Source organism: Dasypus novemcinctus, chromosome 10 (genome assembly GCF_030445035.2).
Source record: "Dasypus novemcinctus isolate mDasNov1 chromosome 10, mDasNov1.1.hap2, whole genome shotgun sequence".
Classification (NCBI taxonomy): domain Eukaryota; kingdom Metazoa; phylum Chordata; class Mammalia; order Cingulata; family Dasypodidae; genus Dasypus; species Dasypus novemcinctus.
This window is the reverse complement of record NC_080682.1, coordinates 9,067,911-9,084,848: the sequence shown is the minus strand read 5'-3', so window position 1 is coordinate 9,084,848 and position 16,938 is coordinate 9,067,911. Positions and strand designations below refer to the sequence as shown.

The 16,938-nt window shown below is 62.2% G+C and overlaps 1 protein-coding gene across 1 annotated transcript; it reads right to left on the bottom strand.

The window, feature by feature from the left end:
- Window positions 1-1,244: 1,244 nt before the first annotated feature.
- Window positions 1,245-16,149, bottom strand: MAP3K11 (mitogen-activated protein kinase kinase kinase 11). Its single transcript, XM_023584682.2, has 10 exons — window positions 14,314-16,149; window positions 9,906-10,086; window positions 9,607-9,755; window positions 9,345-9,520; window positions 8,963-9,206; window positions 8,304-8,417; window positions 7,527-7,662; window positions 7,344-7,435; window positions 2,627-3,028; window positions 1,245-2,082 (listed from the first exon to the last, which is right to left on the bottom strand). Exons 1-10 carry the CDS (start codon window positions 15,050-15,052, stop codon window positions 1,745-1,747), a joined length of 2,571 nt encoding a protein of 856 aa, XP_023440450.1. The 5' UTR covers window positions 15,053-16,149; the 3' UTR covers window positions 1,245-1,744.
- Window positions 16,150-16,938: the final 789 nt, after the last annotated feature.

Sequence of the window (16,938 nt, the reverse complement as noted above, 5' to 3'; positions counted from 1 at the left end):
ACAAAAAGAAACACAGATTCCCAGTGCCGCTGACAAGAATGCAAGCAGACACAGAAGAACACACAGTGAATGGACACAGAGAACAGACAATGGGGTGGGCAGAGAGAAATTAATAAAAATCTTTAAAAAAAAAGGGCATGACCGCATCACTGTCATAAGTTCCATGAAGGAAACACTGGGTGCGGGGGAGAGTGGGGGGAAAGGGCGAGCCCCACTGGGAAGGCCCCCTGGCGGAGGTGGTGTTTCGGCTGGGGCAGCGGGCACAGCATGTGCAAAGGCCCTGAAGTGGGGAAGCCTGGGGTGTGGGAGGAACAGGTGCCCGGGTGGGTGTGGAGGAGGGGCATGAGCTGAAGCCACAGGGGCGCCGGGAAGGCTAGGGACCCAGGACTTGAGGACAAGGGTGGCCCAGGGAGACCTGTAGGGAGGCTAACGTAAGGGCGAACCATGATGGCCGGGGCTTGGCCGTAGGCGGCGGCGGCGAGTCATGGGATTCAGGACGGATCAGGTGAGAGCGGGGATGGTGATGAGGCACAGGGAGGAGTCTGGCATCCTTCAGTGCCAGCTCCCAGCCCTTCCCGGGAACCCTTTGTGCCCGGCCTCCCGATGCCTCGTCCAGCTGAGCTCAGCTGCCCAGGAGCACGTGGGGGAGGGCGAGTCTGGCCTCTGACTCCCACAGGCCACTGGGGGGCTGAGCCCTAGGGACTGGGGATCCCGTCCCAGCGTGCGGGGTGAGAGCTGCAGTCTGCAGAACCCAGGGGGAGGCCTTAGAAGGGTGAGCAGCCCCTGGGTGGGTGTTGGTGCAGGCGGGTGGGTGGGCAGGGCTCATGCCTGGTGCCCAGGTAATGGGGTAGAGCCAAACCCAGGGCAACCCCCAAGATGCCACGCCAGGGCTGTGGGCTCCTGGGCTCCAAGGCCCACCTGGGTGACCTGGCCAGGGAAGGCTTCCCGCGGCCGCGGGGCTGGAGGCCGAGCAGAGGCCACCTGGCGCCAGGGAGGATGTGGGAGGACACAGGTCCCGGCAGTGGAGGGAGTGGCTTGTGCGAGGTGTGGAGGCATGAAGGGCCCTGGCGGGGGTGGGGCGAGGGAGGCTCCAAGGGCCCTGAGTGCCTGACCAGGGCTGGCGGGCTCGGCCCCGGGAGGGGCGGGTGGCCCAGGCCCGCTGCATGTTCCAGGGGGCATGAAGATACCAGGGTCACATGATTTGCCTCCCCTGGGTGCCTCTGAGAAAGGGGACAGGCTGCGCGTGGGGAGACAGCTTACAGTTTATTTGGCTTCATTGGATCCTGAGGCCGAAGCCCCAAGCCTGGCCGGGGCGCCAGGAAGGCACCCGGGGCCTGCGCCCGGGCACTAAGGCTGGGGCGGGGGCCGCAGGAGCGAGACTTGGTCAAAAGTGCTGGTGACAGCTAAGGCCGGCCCCTCTCCCCTGCACCTCCCCTTCTTCCTGCACGCCCCCCCCCCGGGGCAATTCCCTGAGACAGGCTCTGGTCCTCCTAACCAGCTGGGTACAGTGTCGGGCCCCAGTGGGGCAGGTAAGTCGGGGGGACCCACCAACTGCAGGTGTGTGGGGAGCGCAGGGCACCCGTCCAGTGTGAAGGCTTCCTGTGCAGTGTAGTGTTCCCGACCCCCAGAGGGGGCGGGCTCCCTGGGGGAAACTGAGGCAGCTACAGAGGCCTGCCGGCTCCTGTTCCAGTGTATGCTGTGGCTCCTCTGAGGCAGCTGGAGCCCGGGCTGGGGCCCAGGCCGCTCAGGGCCTCGCCTCCGGCACCCACGGCGCTTGGGCACCCGCGTCTTTGGTCTGTGCCCTGCAGTCCTGGGGGCCCCCCTGGAAGGGGTTGGCGGGCGGGGAGTCCCAGAAGGGGTCCGAGTCTGGGAACAAGGTCCAGGGTGCCCGGCGGGGCGTGGGCTGTGGGGAGGACAGGGGCGAAGGCCGGGGTCCAGCTGACACGAAGCTCCACGGGTCAATGCGGCTGCGGAGAGGCGAGGGCCGGGGACGGCTGATGAGGCCCAGGGGCGGCGAGCGTGGGGTGCCCGGGGTGCCCGGGGCGGAGCGTGATGCCCCTCGCGGGGGTGAGACAGTGCCTCCTGTGAAGAGTAGGGCGGGGGCACAGGTCAGGCAGCCACTGGCTCCTGGGTGTCCCTGGGAGGCGCTGCTGTGCTGAGCCGTGCTGAGCCTCAGTTTCTCCATCTGCCCCCACGGCTTCCAAGGCAGGTCTGTTTATTACAGAGCAGTTAAGAGGGAGGCCTCTGAGGACACAGGCCTGGCTTCGGATCCCAGCTCTGCCACTCACTAGGCACATGACCGTGGGGTCCCTTAATCTTTGACTTAAATGGCCTCATCTGTAAAATGGGGCCAATAAGAGTACCTGGCCACAGCACCATGAGAAGGAAACGAGGCAATCTAAGGCAACGGAGCAGCCCCTGGCACCAGCGGGCAACCGGGAGGATGTGCTATCACCACCACCACTGGTCTTCTATCACAAAGCGCCCCCATGCTGCACGGCTGAAATTAGAACCCCGTTCCCTGCGTGGACTCCAGCGCCCCAAGGGCAGGCCTGGGGCCCAGCTGGCAGCCGTGGCCCCGGTCTTGTCTCCCTCTTGCCCTGGCAGCCCCTCCTCGGCTACTCACCACGCGTCTCCTCACGCCGGGGGCTCTTGGCTGACGGCTGGCCCGTGGGGGCACCCAGGTCCAGCAGCAGGGGCACCGGCAGACCGCGGGCGTCGGGGCTCAGCGGGGAGGCGGGTGCGGTGGGCGTTTTGGGCGAGAGGCGGATGAGCGGGGCGCGGGGTGGCTCGGCGGGGGACGGCGTGGCCACCGGCGGGGTGGGCGTGGACGGGGCCTCCCCGCGCTCGCGGCTGGGGCTCCCCGTGGGCTGCAGGTCACGGCCCAGGCCCAGCGAGGCGAGCAGGGCGGTGCCGCGCAGCAGGGCGCGCTGGATGAGCTTGGGCGTCCCGGAGCTGCCGCTGCCTCGCTCGGCCGGTCCAGGGCGCCGCGGCTCCTCCACCTCAGGGCTCGGCCGCGGGGGGTGACCTGCAGGGGACGGGCGAAGGCTAGCTCACTGCTGGCAGGGGCCGGGACTGCCACCTCCCCGGCACGGTGACCCTTGGTGCCCTTGGAACAAGGACCGAGTTCTGTGCCCACCGGCATCTTCCCTGCCTCCAGCCCAGCTCCTCTCCGTCCATCCCACACCCACTTGCTCCCGTATTCCCAGGAGGGCAGTGCAAGCCAAGGAACACGGCTGCTCTGCCCGGAGCCCAGGGAGTGGGGGTGTAAATGTGCACAGGGCAAAAGCTGAGGCCAGACAGCAGCAGCCTGGGGCCTGCCGGGGTCAGGACCGGTGGGACAGGCACCACTGTCAATAGCCCCCGCAGGGCCCGGGAGCAGGGCTGTCCCCACCAGCCAGGAGGACCGGCGCCCCACGCTCTGTGCCCACCTCCCTCCTGGGCTGGGCAGGTCTGGCCCTTCTGCCCACCTCGCTGCAGCGGGGGCTTGTGGGGGGCACACAGCAGCCCCAGGAGGCACATCAAGGTTCTCACATTCCAGAGATGAGGAAATTTAGGCTCAGAGAGGTCAGGGCTTTGCCCGAGGTCACTGGACTTTACAGAGCAGTGCAGAGGCCAGGCCCTGCTGAAGGAAGTGCGGCAATTGTGTGGTCAGATCCGCAAGCCCCAGGGGCTGTCGGGCTCAGAGAGGTTAAGGGCTTGCCCAGGCCTGCACGGCCCCATGAGAAGTGGGGCCGCCCTCGCTCCAGGCAGGCAGAGCCTTTGCTCTCCACCACTTCCCAGGCTCTACCCTGGATTTCAAAACGTCAGGGTCCCGCCTGCTGGCCTCGGGTTGGCCCGATTCTACTCTAGGCCGTGTTGGGGTGGTGCTCGGAAACCCCTCGTTAAGGAGGAAGCCACGCTTTTGTCACGTGCCTCCTTGGCTCTAGAACCTGTCATGGCTCTCTCTTGCCACCAAAAGAAAGTCCCAACACTATGGCAGGGCTTTCAAAGCTCTCCCTGGCTTTGCCCTTCACCCTTGTGCCAGTCATAGAGAGAGGCTGGCTGGGAGTGGAGCCCCGGGGTGCCTGTCAGGAGGAAGAAATGTGAGGCTTCTACTGAGCCACGACCTGGCCCCCACTCTCAGCCCATGCCCCTTACCCAGTCTCTCTGCCCCTTGCCTCACTCCCACCCTCTGGCCGCTGCCACTCAGAGGCCAAGGAATCCTAAAATGCAAATCTGCTAAAGACAGGAGGCCCCTGCTTAAAAACTCCCCGACCTTTCCAGGCCCTTCACAAGCTGGCTCCTGCCTGTTTCTGTAGCTTCGGTCACTCATTCATTCAACAAACACCTGCTGATCATGTACAGGGGCTGCCCAGAGACCCATGGGATGCAGGCTGGGCCCTGTCTTCCACCCCAGGCCTGAGACTCCCTGGCTCTCAGCTCTGTCCCTGAGTTTTGGTTCGGTTTCCTCTCCCTCTGGCCTGGGGTGTCCCCATGCCTCTGCCCAGCACGCACTTCCTGCCTCAGCTTTCAGTGATCATCATTCAACCCAGCTGAGATGTCACCTCCTCTGTGATGTCTACCCGGAATCCCCCTGAACCTGTGCAGGTATTGCTCATGTTCCACCAAACACAGCTCTCATCCCCCGGCCTCACTACTCTCCCCACCGGACTTGCTTACTCAGGAGTCTGCCTCCTCCATCAGACTAGGAGCTCCCTGGGGTCAGGGTAGTGTGGATCTCCAGCTACACACTGATACCTGACTCAAAAAATGTATCAAAACTGCCTCGATGGGAGAATCCATCCTTAGGATCCTGGTAACAACCACACAAGGCGGTCCTTACTCTTCCCACTTGCAGGTGAAAAAAGCAATAACTTATGAGGAGCTTAAACAGAACAGGGGAAAATCCGTTTAAAATAAGTAAGAAAAATGAGACAAAGGGAGGTGAAGATGGAATTGGGAATGGAGGTCAATACACACAATGAGAGGGAAGTGGACTTGGCCCAATAGCGTCCGCCTACCACATGGGAGGTCCATGGTTCAAACCCCGGGCCTCCTTGACCCGTGTGGAGCTGGCCCATGCGCAGTGCTGATGTGTGCAAGGAGTGCCCTGCCACGCAGGGGTGCCCCCCACGTAGGGGAGCCCCACACGCAAGGAGTGAGCCCGTAAGGAGAGCTGCCCAGCGCAAAAGAAAGTGCAGCCTGCCCAGGAGTGGTGCCACACACACACAGAGGTGACACAACAAGATGACGCAACAAAAAGGAATACAGATTCCCGGTGCCGCTGATAAGGATAGAAGCAGTCACAGAAGAACACACAGCGAGTGGACACAGAGAGCAGACAACTGGGGAGGGGGGAGAAATAAATAAAACATAAATCTTTAAAAAATATATACACAATGAGAGAAGACGCAACTTCCTGCAGCCAACGGGGAGTGACTTGTCTGAGACAACTCGGCTAGGATTTAGATTTGCTCTAAGCAAGAACTGGCAATCCTCTTGTTTAGGAGAAATCAGCACTACCCTTGACCCTGAGGTGGAGGTGAAATTGCTCCCATGGGGCATCACGGAGAGAGCACGATCACGTGGTGGTTGGTGGCTCCACAACACTAGTGTCACGGCACCTTCTCAGAAGGCCTGCCGGTGCTGGCTGGCTGCACCCTGCCATGTGCAGCGCAGGGCAACCGGGCTCTGGAGGGAATGGGGGGCAGCGGGGAGGGCTGTGGTCCCCTGTCGTGTGGTGTTTGCTTGGGCAATTTCACAGGATCTGATTCATGGCCAGACTTCTGACTCTGTGGGCTGCTGGAAGGTCAAGGTCATGCACCCTGGTGGGGCCCAGATGGCAGCTAGAGTGTGGGCTTGGGCCGGAAAGCCAAGTGCAAAGCCAGCAGCTGGGCTGTGGCAGGCCTGGCATCCATTCAGGCAAAGGGGCAGGCTGGAGAAGGATGGGGTCTGGCCCCTTGTGTCCTACCCCTGAGAAGGCAGGGAGGGCTCTTCAGAACATGGCTGGGGGGCTGCTTTGATTTACACACCCTGTTGACATGGCCTCAAGTTCTCCACTGACCCTTCTGGCCTGGAAGACTCTAGAGCAAGTGAATCCAACCAGCTCCCTTGGCCTTCCAATTTTCAGTCCAGCACCTACAGCACATCTAGTTTGGGGCAACACCACTGCTAGAGCAGAAAATGGTATGGTAGATGGCGGTGGGGAAGGGGGCAAGTCTCTGCTTGAGTCAGACAGACTTGGGTTCCAATCTCTTCTCTGCTGTGTGCTTTCCCTACGCCAAACCGCCGAACTGTTCTGTGCCTCAGTTTCCTCCTCTAGAAAATGAACCTAATAACAATCTCACCTTCCAACATTGCCTGGCACACAGGAGGTGCCCAGTTATTACCAGCCTCAGAGAATAGCAATCAAATGTAGCTCACACTAATGGGGGAGTTGGTGAGCTGGGTTGGGGGTGAGAGGAATGGGTCTAAATTGTTTGTGGAAAAGGACTCTGGGCTGAGAGCAGCTGAACTGAGTCCTGGCTCTGGCTGCGAGAGGCAGGGTGGGCTGGGGGCTCTGAAGATAGTCTCTGAGTTGTCATAGTAAAAGGGCTACCCACAAGTGAGGGAGGGTGCAACTTTGTAGTCCTTGACCCCTCATCCCTCTAACGCTGGAGCCCAGCTCCAAGCCTGAACCCCGAGCTTCCTAAGTAGTTTGGACCTAAGAAACCCTTCAAGTGAAGCCTTCCCAGGAAGCGCACTTTGAAGCCAGAGGGGCTTCACAGTCTCTCTGGGTTCAAATCTTTAGCAGGGGCTTCAGGCAGGCTGCGTCAATTCTTGGAGCACCTCTGCATGGGGTTGCTGCCTGGCAGGAATGCCTGGCACATACTAAGTGCTGTCATCATCGTGCAGAACAGAAAAGGCCAGAACTGCCCCGGATGCAGTGGGAACGAGTCCTGGATCTCCGCCTCCTCAGCCTTTTTGCACCTTTCCCCAACTAGGGCCTCTCCAGGAGGGGCTCTGGGAAGTGCAGCAGGGCAGCCACTTGTCAGCTCTGCCCTGCATGGGCAGTTTCTTCCTCTCTGAGCCCAGCTTCCTTTGGGTACAAATTGGGAAACCATTCCCCTTGCTTCCCTCTCTTGAACCTGTCAAGTTCACAGGGGCTGCCACAGAACAGAGGAACCAGACTCTGGGCCCCCCAAGGCCTGAGCTGGATCCAGCTCAGTAGTGGGTGAGACCTGCATTCTACGACTGGCTCTGTCCGAGGCTGGGGTTGGAGCGTGTTCTCTCTCAGCCTCAGTTCCAGCCCACTGGCTTTCCATGGCCTCCGCGGAAGGCACTCAGCAAGATCCTAATGGGGGAGAGACAAGGCCACTCACCATTGAGCATTGGGGGCGTGGAAGGAGAACCCAAGGGTGATGAGTCATCTGAATCTATGTACCACGTAGCCTCGTCCATGCGGGACCTTCTCCTGGGGAAGGAAGGGGAGAGGGGCTTTGTGAATCTCAGGACAGTGGGGAGGCAGCTGGCGCTGGAGGGGGCTGCCACACTCGGTCACTCACCTCCCATTCTGGGCTTCCCCAGGCTTGGGGGAACTGGGGCCCCAGGCCCAGCATGCTCGCCGCTCTCCATTGCTTGAGTCCTCTAGACGTCGGGGGGATTGGCGGCCCCATGCCTGACCCGCCTCCACGGGCTCCACTGTGGGAAGAAAAACAATGGCACCTGAGGTGGGGTCAGGAGACCTAACCTCTGTCCCCATCATGACAGCTAGGCTACAGAGGCAACCACTTAGGGGACGGGAAGCAGGCCAGGACCTGTACACTTCTTAGGTGGGCTCTGGGCGATAGAGAATCTGAACAGAATGGGTGCGTGGCAGGCAGGTTTGGGTCCTAGGGCTGGCAGCGGAGTGGGGCCTCCTGGCTAGTGTTTCTGCCAGCAGCCATTTCTTGGTAGCTATTGTGGAGACACTGGAGCCAACTCAACTGCCTGGGTGAACATGCCGGCCCCACCTCTTGTTAGCTGGGTCAGCTTAGGCAAGTGACTTTCTCCACTTCTCTAGTCTAAAGGTTTAAGTAATAATACATTTTAAACGTTCAGCGCACTAACAGTAGCAAAGCATTTAGGGAAATGAGAGGCACATAGTATTGCGCTACTGTTTGGTTAAAAAAAACAACCCACAAGTAAAACAAGCGCTGTCTGGGGGACTCAGAGGTACGAGTCCATACCACAGGGGAGGGGACCCCGACAGGGGATTGAAGACAGTGGGTGGACCCACCTCCAAGGGTAAGCTGTGACAGAAGGATAAGGGGCTGGAGGGAAAGGGAAGGAGGGAAACTTACACTGGATGGCCCGGAACCGGGGGAAGGTGGGAGAGTCCCCAGTCCCAACCTCGAAGACGTTTTTCCTCCGGTCTAGGCCGGGCGAGGCCTGCACGGTGATGCGGTGCTTGAAGTCTGAGGTCAGAGGGGAGTGGGGGGGCAGGTTTGTGGTAAAGGGGTGCCAGGACCCCACCCTGCAGGGGCCCTCGGTCGGCTCCCAGGCCCTTCGTCGGCTCCCAGGCCACCCCTGGTGGTTGCGTGACAGGGTCCAGCCTCCCCGCTGCCCAGAGCCACCTGCGCAGGCGGGGACTCCACCCCCAGGCGGGGACTCCACCCCCAAGGGAAGCGGGCGGAGTCGGGGACCCGCACTGGGCAGCCCCGCCCCTTCGGCCTTCCCAGAACTCCGCGAGCCCCGCCCCTTCCCGGCCGCAGCCACTCCCAGGCCGGCATGCAAATACATCCCCCAAGCCCGCCCACAGGCTGGAGAAAACATTCCTGCTCCCACCCCTTTCCGCCCTCGGCTCACGGGCCCACCCCCTGCCATCCTAAGCCAATAACAGAGCGGCCAGCCGAGCGTCCGACCCCCAACTCCCCGCCACGCAGCCAATGGGCTCCGGGCGCTACCCCCCCCAGCGGCCGCAGCCAATGGCGGGGCGGCGAGCCCGGGGCCCGCCCCTTACCGAGAGGCATGCTGATGCGCTCGCCGCCGTCGCGCGCGCGGAGCTTGCTGCGCTTGAAGGTGCCGCGGCGGCGGCGCACGTGCGGCCGCTCGCGGTCCACCTGCTGCAGCAGCAGCGTCAGCTCGCGCTCGAACACCTCCAGCTCCCACTGCGCCAGCAGGTGCTCGCGCCGCCGCAGCTGCTCCGCCTGGGACCGCTGCTCGCGCGCCGCGCGCGTCAGCTCCTCCTCTCGGCTCAGTAGTTCCTGCGCCCGGGACAGTGGAGGCGGTGGGGTCAGCCCGGCCCGGGCCCCCACGGCCATCCACACCGTCTGCCCATGGAGAACCGGGAGACAGTCCTCCCAGGCGTCTCTTCCCCAGCCCGAGACGCCGACCCCACGCACCTTTTCCTTGGCCCGCAGCTCGTCGAAAAGGCTCTGGATCTCACGCTTCCAGCCTTCCTGCATGGAATGGAAGGAGTCCCGCGGCATTTCCCGCACGACCTGCGCCTCCAGCGCCTCCAGCTGCTGCAGGATGGAGGCGAAGTCGGGCCTGCGGTGGGGATCTTGCGCCCAGCAGTCTGGGGGCCCGGTAGGGGAGAGGAAAAGCCAGAATAAGGAAGGGTCTACCAGGCCCTGCCCCTCCCCGCCGGCCCGGCCCCCTTACCGGCCATGAGCTGTGCGAAGGGCTCGGGGCAGGTGGATGGGATGGGCAGCGTGAGCTTGTTCACGGCCACGCCGTAGGCCACAGCAAGGCAGTCAATGCCACGGTAGGGCACCTCCCCTGTCAGCAGTTCCCACAGCAGCACTCCAAAGCTGTGGGCGAGACGGAGGGGCTGGCTGTGTCTCCACCAGCCACCACTTCACCCCAAAGCAGCCTGGAACTCAATGGTTCAGGGCCTTGTCCCCCACCTCTGCCCTCTGCAGCCCCGCACCTGGCCCTGTCCAGCTCCCCCCAGGCCGCACCTCCAGACATCGCTGCCCTTGGAGAAGGTGGAGGCCTTGATGACCTCGGGGGCCATCCAGGCATAGGTGCCCGCAGCACTCATCTGTGTGGTCTTGTGCCACTCGCGGGCCAGGCCGAAGTCGGTGATCTTCAGGGTCTTGTGCTCCATGTCGTCACCCTCGATGGGCTGCAGCAGCAGAACTGGGGAAGAGGAGGGGCAGGGCTGTGTGTGCTGGAGGCTCAGGTGGTGGGGGTAGCAGAGGAGCTAGGATCAAGTGTCATCTGACAAACATCCTGCCTGGGTACCCTGGGCACAGGGCTGAGTGGATCTAAAGCGTGCCCTGAAGAACGCACTGTAGGGAGTGGGGTTGGAGTCAGACAAAAGTAAGGAGGCTGCTCTACTGAGGGCCTGCTAGAGTCTGGACAGCTTACACCCCTTGGCCCCAGCATTCACACACACGCAATCTATGAGGTAGATGGCATTATCCCCATTTTACAGATGAGGACAGGGAAACTAACTTAGCCAGGTCGTACAACAAGGAAAGGAGGGATTGCAACCTGATCAGTGTGGCTCCAAACCAGCGTTTAAACTTCTACCTAATACTACATCAAATAGAAACTAATGATATGGCAGCTTCTCTTTGCACTTGTGGCTTTGATAATTTGCAAGGGATTTCAAGAAAAACCTAGGAGTGTCTTGGCCTTTTTGCTGAGGAAGAAGTGTGAATCAGAACCTCTCGTGGCCTGGGAAGCAGGAAGCCAAGCCAGCCCCCTGGCGCCCGCACCACAGCGTGGCCAGTACCGTCATCCCTGGGGCAGAGATGGACTCAGTTTCTTTGAGAGTTATGGTCCCTGTAAGATACCTCCTGATAGCAGCTGGCTGTGAAGAGAAAGGTAGTGCTGAGTCTAAGTGAGGGTTCCTGGCAAGGATGGAGTTTGGGATAAATGTAGGCGGGGATGGTTAGACCTGGCAGGGGCTCACAGCTTTGATTCTAACAGATCTTTTGCATTCTGGACAGAGAATCTCTGCCAGGACAAATATGGCTCAAACGAGAGAAGTTTGAGAGGGATGGAAGGAGGACAAAGTCAGAATCATCAAGGGTCTGAAAAGGGCCCTCCACCTTTCTGGTTATGACCGACTGCAGGAGATACAGGAGTTTCAGACGTGGGTTGTGTTAGGACACACCCTGTGGCTCTCTGTGATGGGGGCAGCACAGCGTGCTGGGGGTGGGGCAGTAGGGAAGGCCACAGCCTGGTGATTCAGGGAAGACTTCTCAGAGGAGGTGGCAAAACCAGGGTGTTCACTTCTCAGGGTCTGCCAGAGGCCTCAGGGCCTAAAGCCCTCTGGCCGAGCCCCTGGACGTCGTGGGGGCACCTGCTGGCCCTGTCGACCCCCCCACCAGTTCCCCATCCATAGCCAGGGGCTCCTTCCGTCTCCCGCTGCTTGTGTTGTGTCTCCTTCAGGGCCTCCCCCACCCTCAGCCTTTCAATGCTGGTGCTTTTCCGAGTCCAGCCTCTCCTCACCCCAGGCTATCTCAGCCTCCCTCAGGTGCCAGCTGTCCCTCCCCACTGGTGGCTCCCACACCTGGACCCCCTAGGCCAGCAGAAGCCAATTCAGTCACCCATCAGACCCCCTTCCCCCCCATATGCCTGCAATAGCCACCATCATCCCGCTTGCCTGGCAATTCTTCCCGCAATGTCTCCTAATTCAGGGAATGACTTTGCAACCCATCACCCCCTCCTCTGAGCTAGACTGGGGCCAAGTCCCAAACAGTAAATAAAGCAGGATGACAACAAAACCCACCTCCTAAGATTGCTTCGAGTATTTAAATGAGATAATGCCAGGGCAGGAGCATAACAAATGCCAATTGCCCTAAAGACTCTCCCACTAGTGCTCCCCAGCTCCGCTCTCTCCTCCATCCTCTTCCAATCTCACAGCAGCCTTCAGCCTGGCTGCTGGGGCTGGGACGGTCACCACATAGTAAGCCTCACTTCACCACGTAGTAAGCCTCACAGTAGTAAGCCTCACAGCAGCCGTTCTGAGAGGCACTGCAAGAGGGCTGGAGGGCGGAATGGCAATTCCAAGGAGGGTCTGTGAGCTGGGGGAGGGCAGGGAGGCAGCCTCCTGGGGCCTGGGCCCTTGCATCCCCTGAGGCCCTGGCTCTAGCCACTTAGGGCAGTCCGCAGCCAGGCAAGCTACTTTCTGCATCTCAAGGCTGGGAGGCCAGTCTCCCCATGTTTCAGTTAGGCAAACTGAGGCCCGGAGAGGCAAGCAACACACCCAAAGTCTCAGGCCTTCTCCCCTCACTCTCCCAACTCTACCTGCCTCCGCCAAGCCTCAAGCTCTTCCTTGTTCCCCGCTTGCCCCCCCACGGCCCTACTGCCTGCCTGGGCCTTCTATTTGTGCCAGCACAAGTTGCTGTTCTGGTGTCAGATGTAGACCTCAGGGGAGGTCTGGGCCACTTGGAGGATGGGGCAAGAGACCCCAAGACTGGGGCCAGCCTCTTGCCAGCCCCCCCCCAGGGCTCCCTGGCCTCCATGGGGCTCCGGGGTGGCCGGGCTGGCTCACACCTCTTCCGCTTCCCTCCCATGGTCCCCACTTCTCCTTTCTGGGAGCCCTGGGTCAGGTCCCCAGCTGGGAGGGTCTTTTGGGGGAAGAACTGGGGGAGGTCAGGCCCAGGACGCGCTAGCTGGGCAGTCCTGTGACTCGTGGGCCTGGAGAATTCCCCCTCCTCTCCCCACCAGGCCTTCTTACAAGGCCCCCATTGTCCAGGAAAATCACGCCATTGTTTCCTGCCCGTGTCCCCCCATCCCAGGGACTCCCACCCCAACCCTGCAGACGGCACCCTGAGCCTAGGACTGGGGTCTGTGAGGTTGGATGGCAGGCTCAAGGAGGCTGAGGGCACCCTGCCTGCCCTTCACCTCCACCCAGACTCTGGGGGTGGGTGGGGAGAGAGGAGCGGGGGCGCAACCCCTGGCTCCTTCCTCTCCCACAGCCCCCCCACCCCCAGCTCTTTCCTCCCCTGCAGGCAGCTGGGCCAGGGAGGGCGCAGGGGCTGGAGCAGGGGCAGGAAGCCGGCTCAGGGGCAGCAGGAAATGGAGGAAGCGGCGGGGAGGGTGGGGAGCAGGGGCCCGGGCCATTGTTCCATTTTCTCTGGAAAAAAATGGAGAAAAAACAGAAGACGGGAGTCCCTTCCCCCCAGGCCTTCGGGGAATCCCCCTCAGGCTGGGGTAGGGAAAGGGGGTCCCTAGATGGTTAGGGCCCAGACGGTCAGGCGGAGAGGTGGGGCCTGCTCCCTACTGCGGCTGAGAGGAGTGGGTGGGGTGACTGGCTGGCCGCCCCACCCCCCTCCAGCCCTGGCAAGAACTCGATCGGGTCCTGGTTCTCTGTCCCCCCAAGCCCCTTGTCCTTGGTCAGCCCAGGCCAGGAGGATCAAAGTATCCACACCCACACCCCCAGCCCCAGCCGCAGCCGCAGCCCCAGCCCCTTCCGTGCTTTTCCAGTGCCTCGCTGAGCCCTGGCCCTTCTTGCATTTGCCACTGCCCTGTGGCCTCTGTGCTGGGTGCCAGCACAGTCCAGCGCCCTGAGTCCCCAGGGCTGTGCTTGCCAGTCCAGAAGCCTCACTGGGAGCCTCTCTAAACGCGGCCTGCGTTTGGCCTGGTGTGAAGCCTTGCCTCTTTCAGGAAGCCCTCCTGGATGTGTCACAGGTCTGGGGCCCACGAGGGCAGTGTGGGTGAAGGGGCTGGAGATGAAGGGCCCCACGGCCCAGCCACTCCCAGGCCAAGTGCTGTTCCAGGCCCGGCCCCCGTGGTGACCTAGCCCTCCAACATCTAGAGGCACACATGGCTGGGACCCACTGCGTCCCAGGCAGTGCAGCCAGGGCTTGCCCCGTCCGCACAACCACTTCACCCTCACGGTCACTCTGCGAGGTGCCACTGACCCCACTCTATGGAGCCCGACACTGAGGCTCTGAGTTGTAGTACCCAGCTAGAGGCCGTGCAGCCAGGGACGGGTAGGGCTGGCCTTCGAGCCCTGGCCCCCCGAGGGGGCTGCCTCCTCTGGGGTGTCTGTGGCAGACGAGCTGCCTGTCCCGAGGGGAGAGACCAGAGCACCCAAACCACAGACGTGAATTTGGGGAGTGCCAGCATCCAGGACACTTCCTGGAAGTGGCGGCCAGGCCTGGCCCACTTGGGAGGTCTCAGTTTCTTAACTTGGCCCAAATGGCAGCTGGCAGCTGGGGTCAAGGACTCCTGCGCTGGAGCAGGAAGGTGCCCCTTACCCAAGTGGCAGAATGTTCTGGGTGCCTGGGATTCCCGCCTAGCGGGCCAGTGTGAGCCCTTAGCTCCATAGGTGGGCTCAGCTGAGGGTGGGCAGCAGGTGTGTGCCTGGGCCATGCTACCCTCCCAACCACGCCCCCTGAAACTCACTGTTGTTGGACTTGAGGTCGCGGTGGATGACGGGCACGAGGGCCTCGCAGTGCAGATAGTGCATCCCACGGGCGATCTGCACTGCCCAGTTGACCAGCACATGTGGGGGCACACGCCGCCCGGCCAGGGCGCGACTGAGGGGCCCGCCGGCCGCGTACTCCATCACCAGGCACAGGTTGGGTTCCTCCAGGCACACGGCCTTAAGGGCGATGATATTGGGGTGGGCCAGCATGGCGAAAAGCCGGGCCTCCTGGCGCACACTCTCGGCCGTCACGCTGATGTCCTCGTCGGGGTCCTGGCGAGCTGCCTTCACAGCCACCAGCTCCCCTCGCCAGCTGCCACGGTACACCTTGCCGAAGCCACCGATACCGATCACCTCCTCCAGACGCAGCTCCTGGAAGCTGGCCACCTCGCAGGGGGGCGGGCCGCCGCCCCGTGACACGTAGTTGGACGGAAAGATGCCCACCTGGCCGCCCACCTGGCCCGCCCACCAGCCCTCGTCGCCCGAGATGGCTGCATCCCGGGACAAAACCTCCACACGGTCGCCCTTCCGCAGGGCCAGCTCATCCTGCCCGTTGGGCTCGTAGTCGAACAAGGCTGTCCACACGGGGTTGGCATAAGCCACTGCCTTCGGGGATCCCTCGGGCCAGCCACTGCCACCGCCCCCACCGCCCCCATTACCCCCGCCGTTCCATGACCCAAGCGGGCTCTTGAGGAAGAGGTTCTTCAAGGGCTCCATGGCTGGGAGCCAGCTCCGGGCGTGGGGGGCACCTTCCCTGGGTGCCCCCCAGGTCCCACCCCCGCTGGCTGCCGACGCCCTAGTCCCAGAACCTGGGCCCCCAAGCCCTGGCCCTCAGCCCCACGCCTCTCTGGGGGAGCCAGGAGCGTTGCCTCCCAGACCCCCGCATCTCGGGCTTCTGGAGGAGGGCGACCCCGGGCAGGGCGGTCAGGCCCAGGGGGTGGTGCCCCGGGTCCTCCGGCGCCTCACCATGGCGGGCTCCAGGGACCTGAATGTCCCTCGGTCCTGGAGCAGTCCTGGGACCCTGACTCAGGCGCCCACCAAGTGTAAGGTGGGGCCTCGGAAGGGCAGCGCCGCGGCTCCGGTGGGGTCCTTCTGCACAGGGGGGTGGAGTGGGCGTCCCCAGGCAGCCGAGGCTGCCTCTTCCCCACCAGGCTCCCGTGGCCCCGACGGCTCCTACCCAGTTCCCTTCTTCCTCCTCCCTTTGTACTTTGGCCCCGGGGGCGGGAGGCAGAGGTGGAGGGTGGAGTTTCACTTTTTTCCGCTCTTCTCCCTCCTTCAGGAAACAGCATCAGATGACGCGGGCGGGCAGCACCGCTCCCCTCCCGGAGGCTCCCGGCGGCCGGGCTGGGGAAGTTCCCGGGCAGGCGTGGGAGGAGAGGGCAGAGAGAGGGGAAGGGTAGCCCGGGATCCCTCATCGGAGCAGGTTTGGGGATCTACGAAGATGAATCCCAAGCGGGGCGCCCTGGCATCTGGGGTCGAGGTTGGTCTCGGCCAAGAATGGGCCCTCCCGCTCCCTCTGCAATGGCAAAACGGGGTAACGAACCCGATTTGGGAGTGGGGCAAACCTGCGTCTGGTCTTGGCTACCAAGTGGCAGGGCTGGGTGACCCATCCTTTCTGAGCCTCAATCTCTTCATATCTGAGATGGGGACAAGATGCTCTGAAAGCAGAACTAGTTGGGGCGGGGGTGACTGGAGGAAAAGACAGAACTGGCCACCCCGCAAGCTCTTTCTTGTAAGGGGCTAAGGATCTCGTCTTTCTTCTCACCTGGGAAACTATCCACTTTCCTCATGTCCCTTCCCCAGGGCGCGGTAGCCGGAGACTGCTGTCTCGAGCTCTGCCCAGTGAATGGATTCAGAATAGCTGAGTCGCCTCCTCACTACTGCTGCCTAGAGTTGACACCAATTATTTTGAACCTGTCACTTTAAGAAAAACGATGCTATCCTGTTCAACTATTCCTGCCTTGCCGGAGGATCATTCTCTACGCGTTATGTCTGAGCTCTGACCCGGAAGTAGAGGCAGGTGGCGGCAAGAGTCAACCATGACCCTAGAACCCAAGCACCAAAAGGGGCGGGCCAAGAGGGGCGTGCTCCGGTAGCGCAGAACTGTCACTGTAGCCCCGGGGTGTGTGGGGGAAGGTCCACGCCTCCGTCCGCTTCCCCGCCTCCTGCAATTCACTGGAAGAGCTTTGTGCCAATTACTCTGCCGTTACCCAATAGCCATTCCCCTATCCCTTCGGGTTTCGCACAGCGGACCCACTAGATTGACCACGTCTGGGTGTGCGCATGCGCTCCAAGGTTTCTACTTCTGCACGGTCTCGTCCCTTAAACCCAGACTCTGCGCACGCCCCAAGGGCATTCCCCGCTGTTGCTCGTTCTACTAGCTCCCCGCGCTTGCGCAATCACGCCGTCAGCTTTTCCTTTTCCGGGTCTCAACCGGGCTGGTTGGGCGCATGCGCCACTGCAGGCTGGCGGCTCGCTGCTCCTTCCGGCCTCCCCTTGGGCCGGCACCGGGAGCAGCGGGGCGAGCGCGGAGCCCGTGTCGAGTGACCTGTGACCCCGGAAGTGGACCTCAGGGTCCCGGGACTCTCCCCGAGTCGGAGCCG

Excerpts from the sequence above, each read along its gene's own strand:
- MAP3K11 (XM_023584682.2), bottom strand. The coding sequence starts at position 15,052 with ATGGAGCCCTTGAAGAACCTCTTCCTCAAGAGCCCGCTTGGGTCATGG. Across the intron at positions 10,087-14,313 it reads CGACCTCAAGTCCAACAACA|TTCTGCTGCTGCAGCCCATC; the intron begins GTGAGTTTCAGG and ends CCTCTTCCCCAG. Across the intron at positions 8,418-8,962 it reads GCGCATCAGCATGCCTCTCG|ACTTCAAGCACCGCATCACC; the intron begins GTAAGGGGCGGG and ends CTCTGACCTCAG.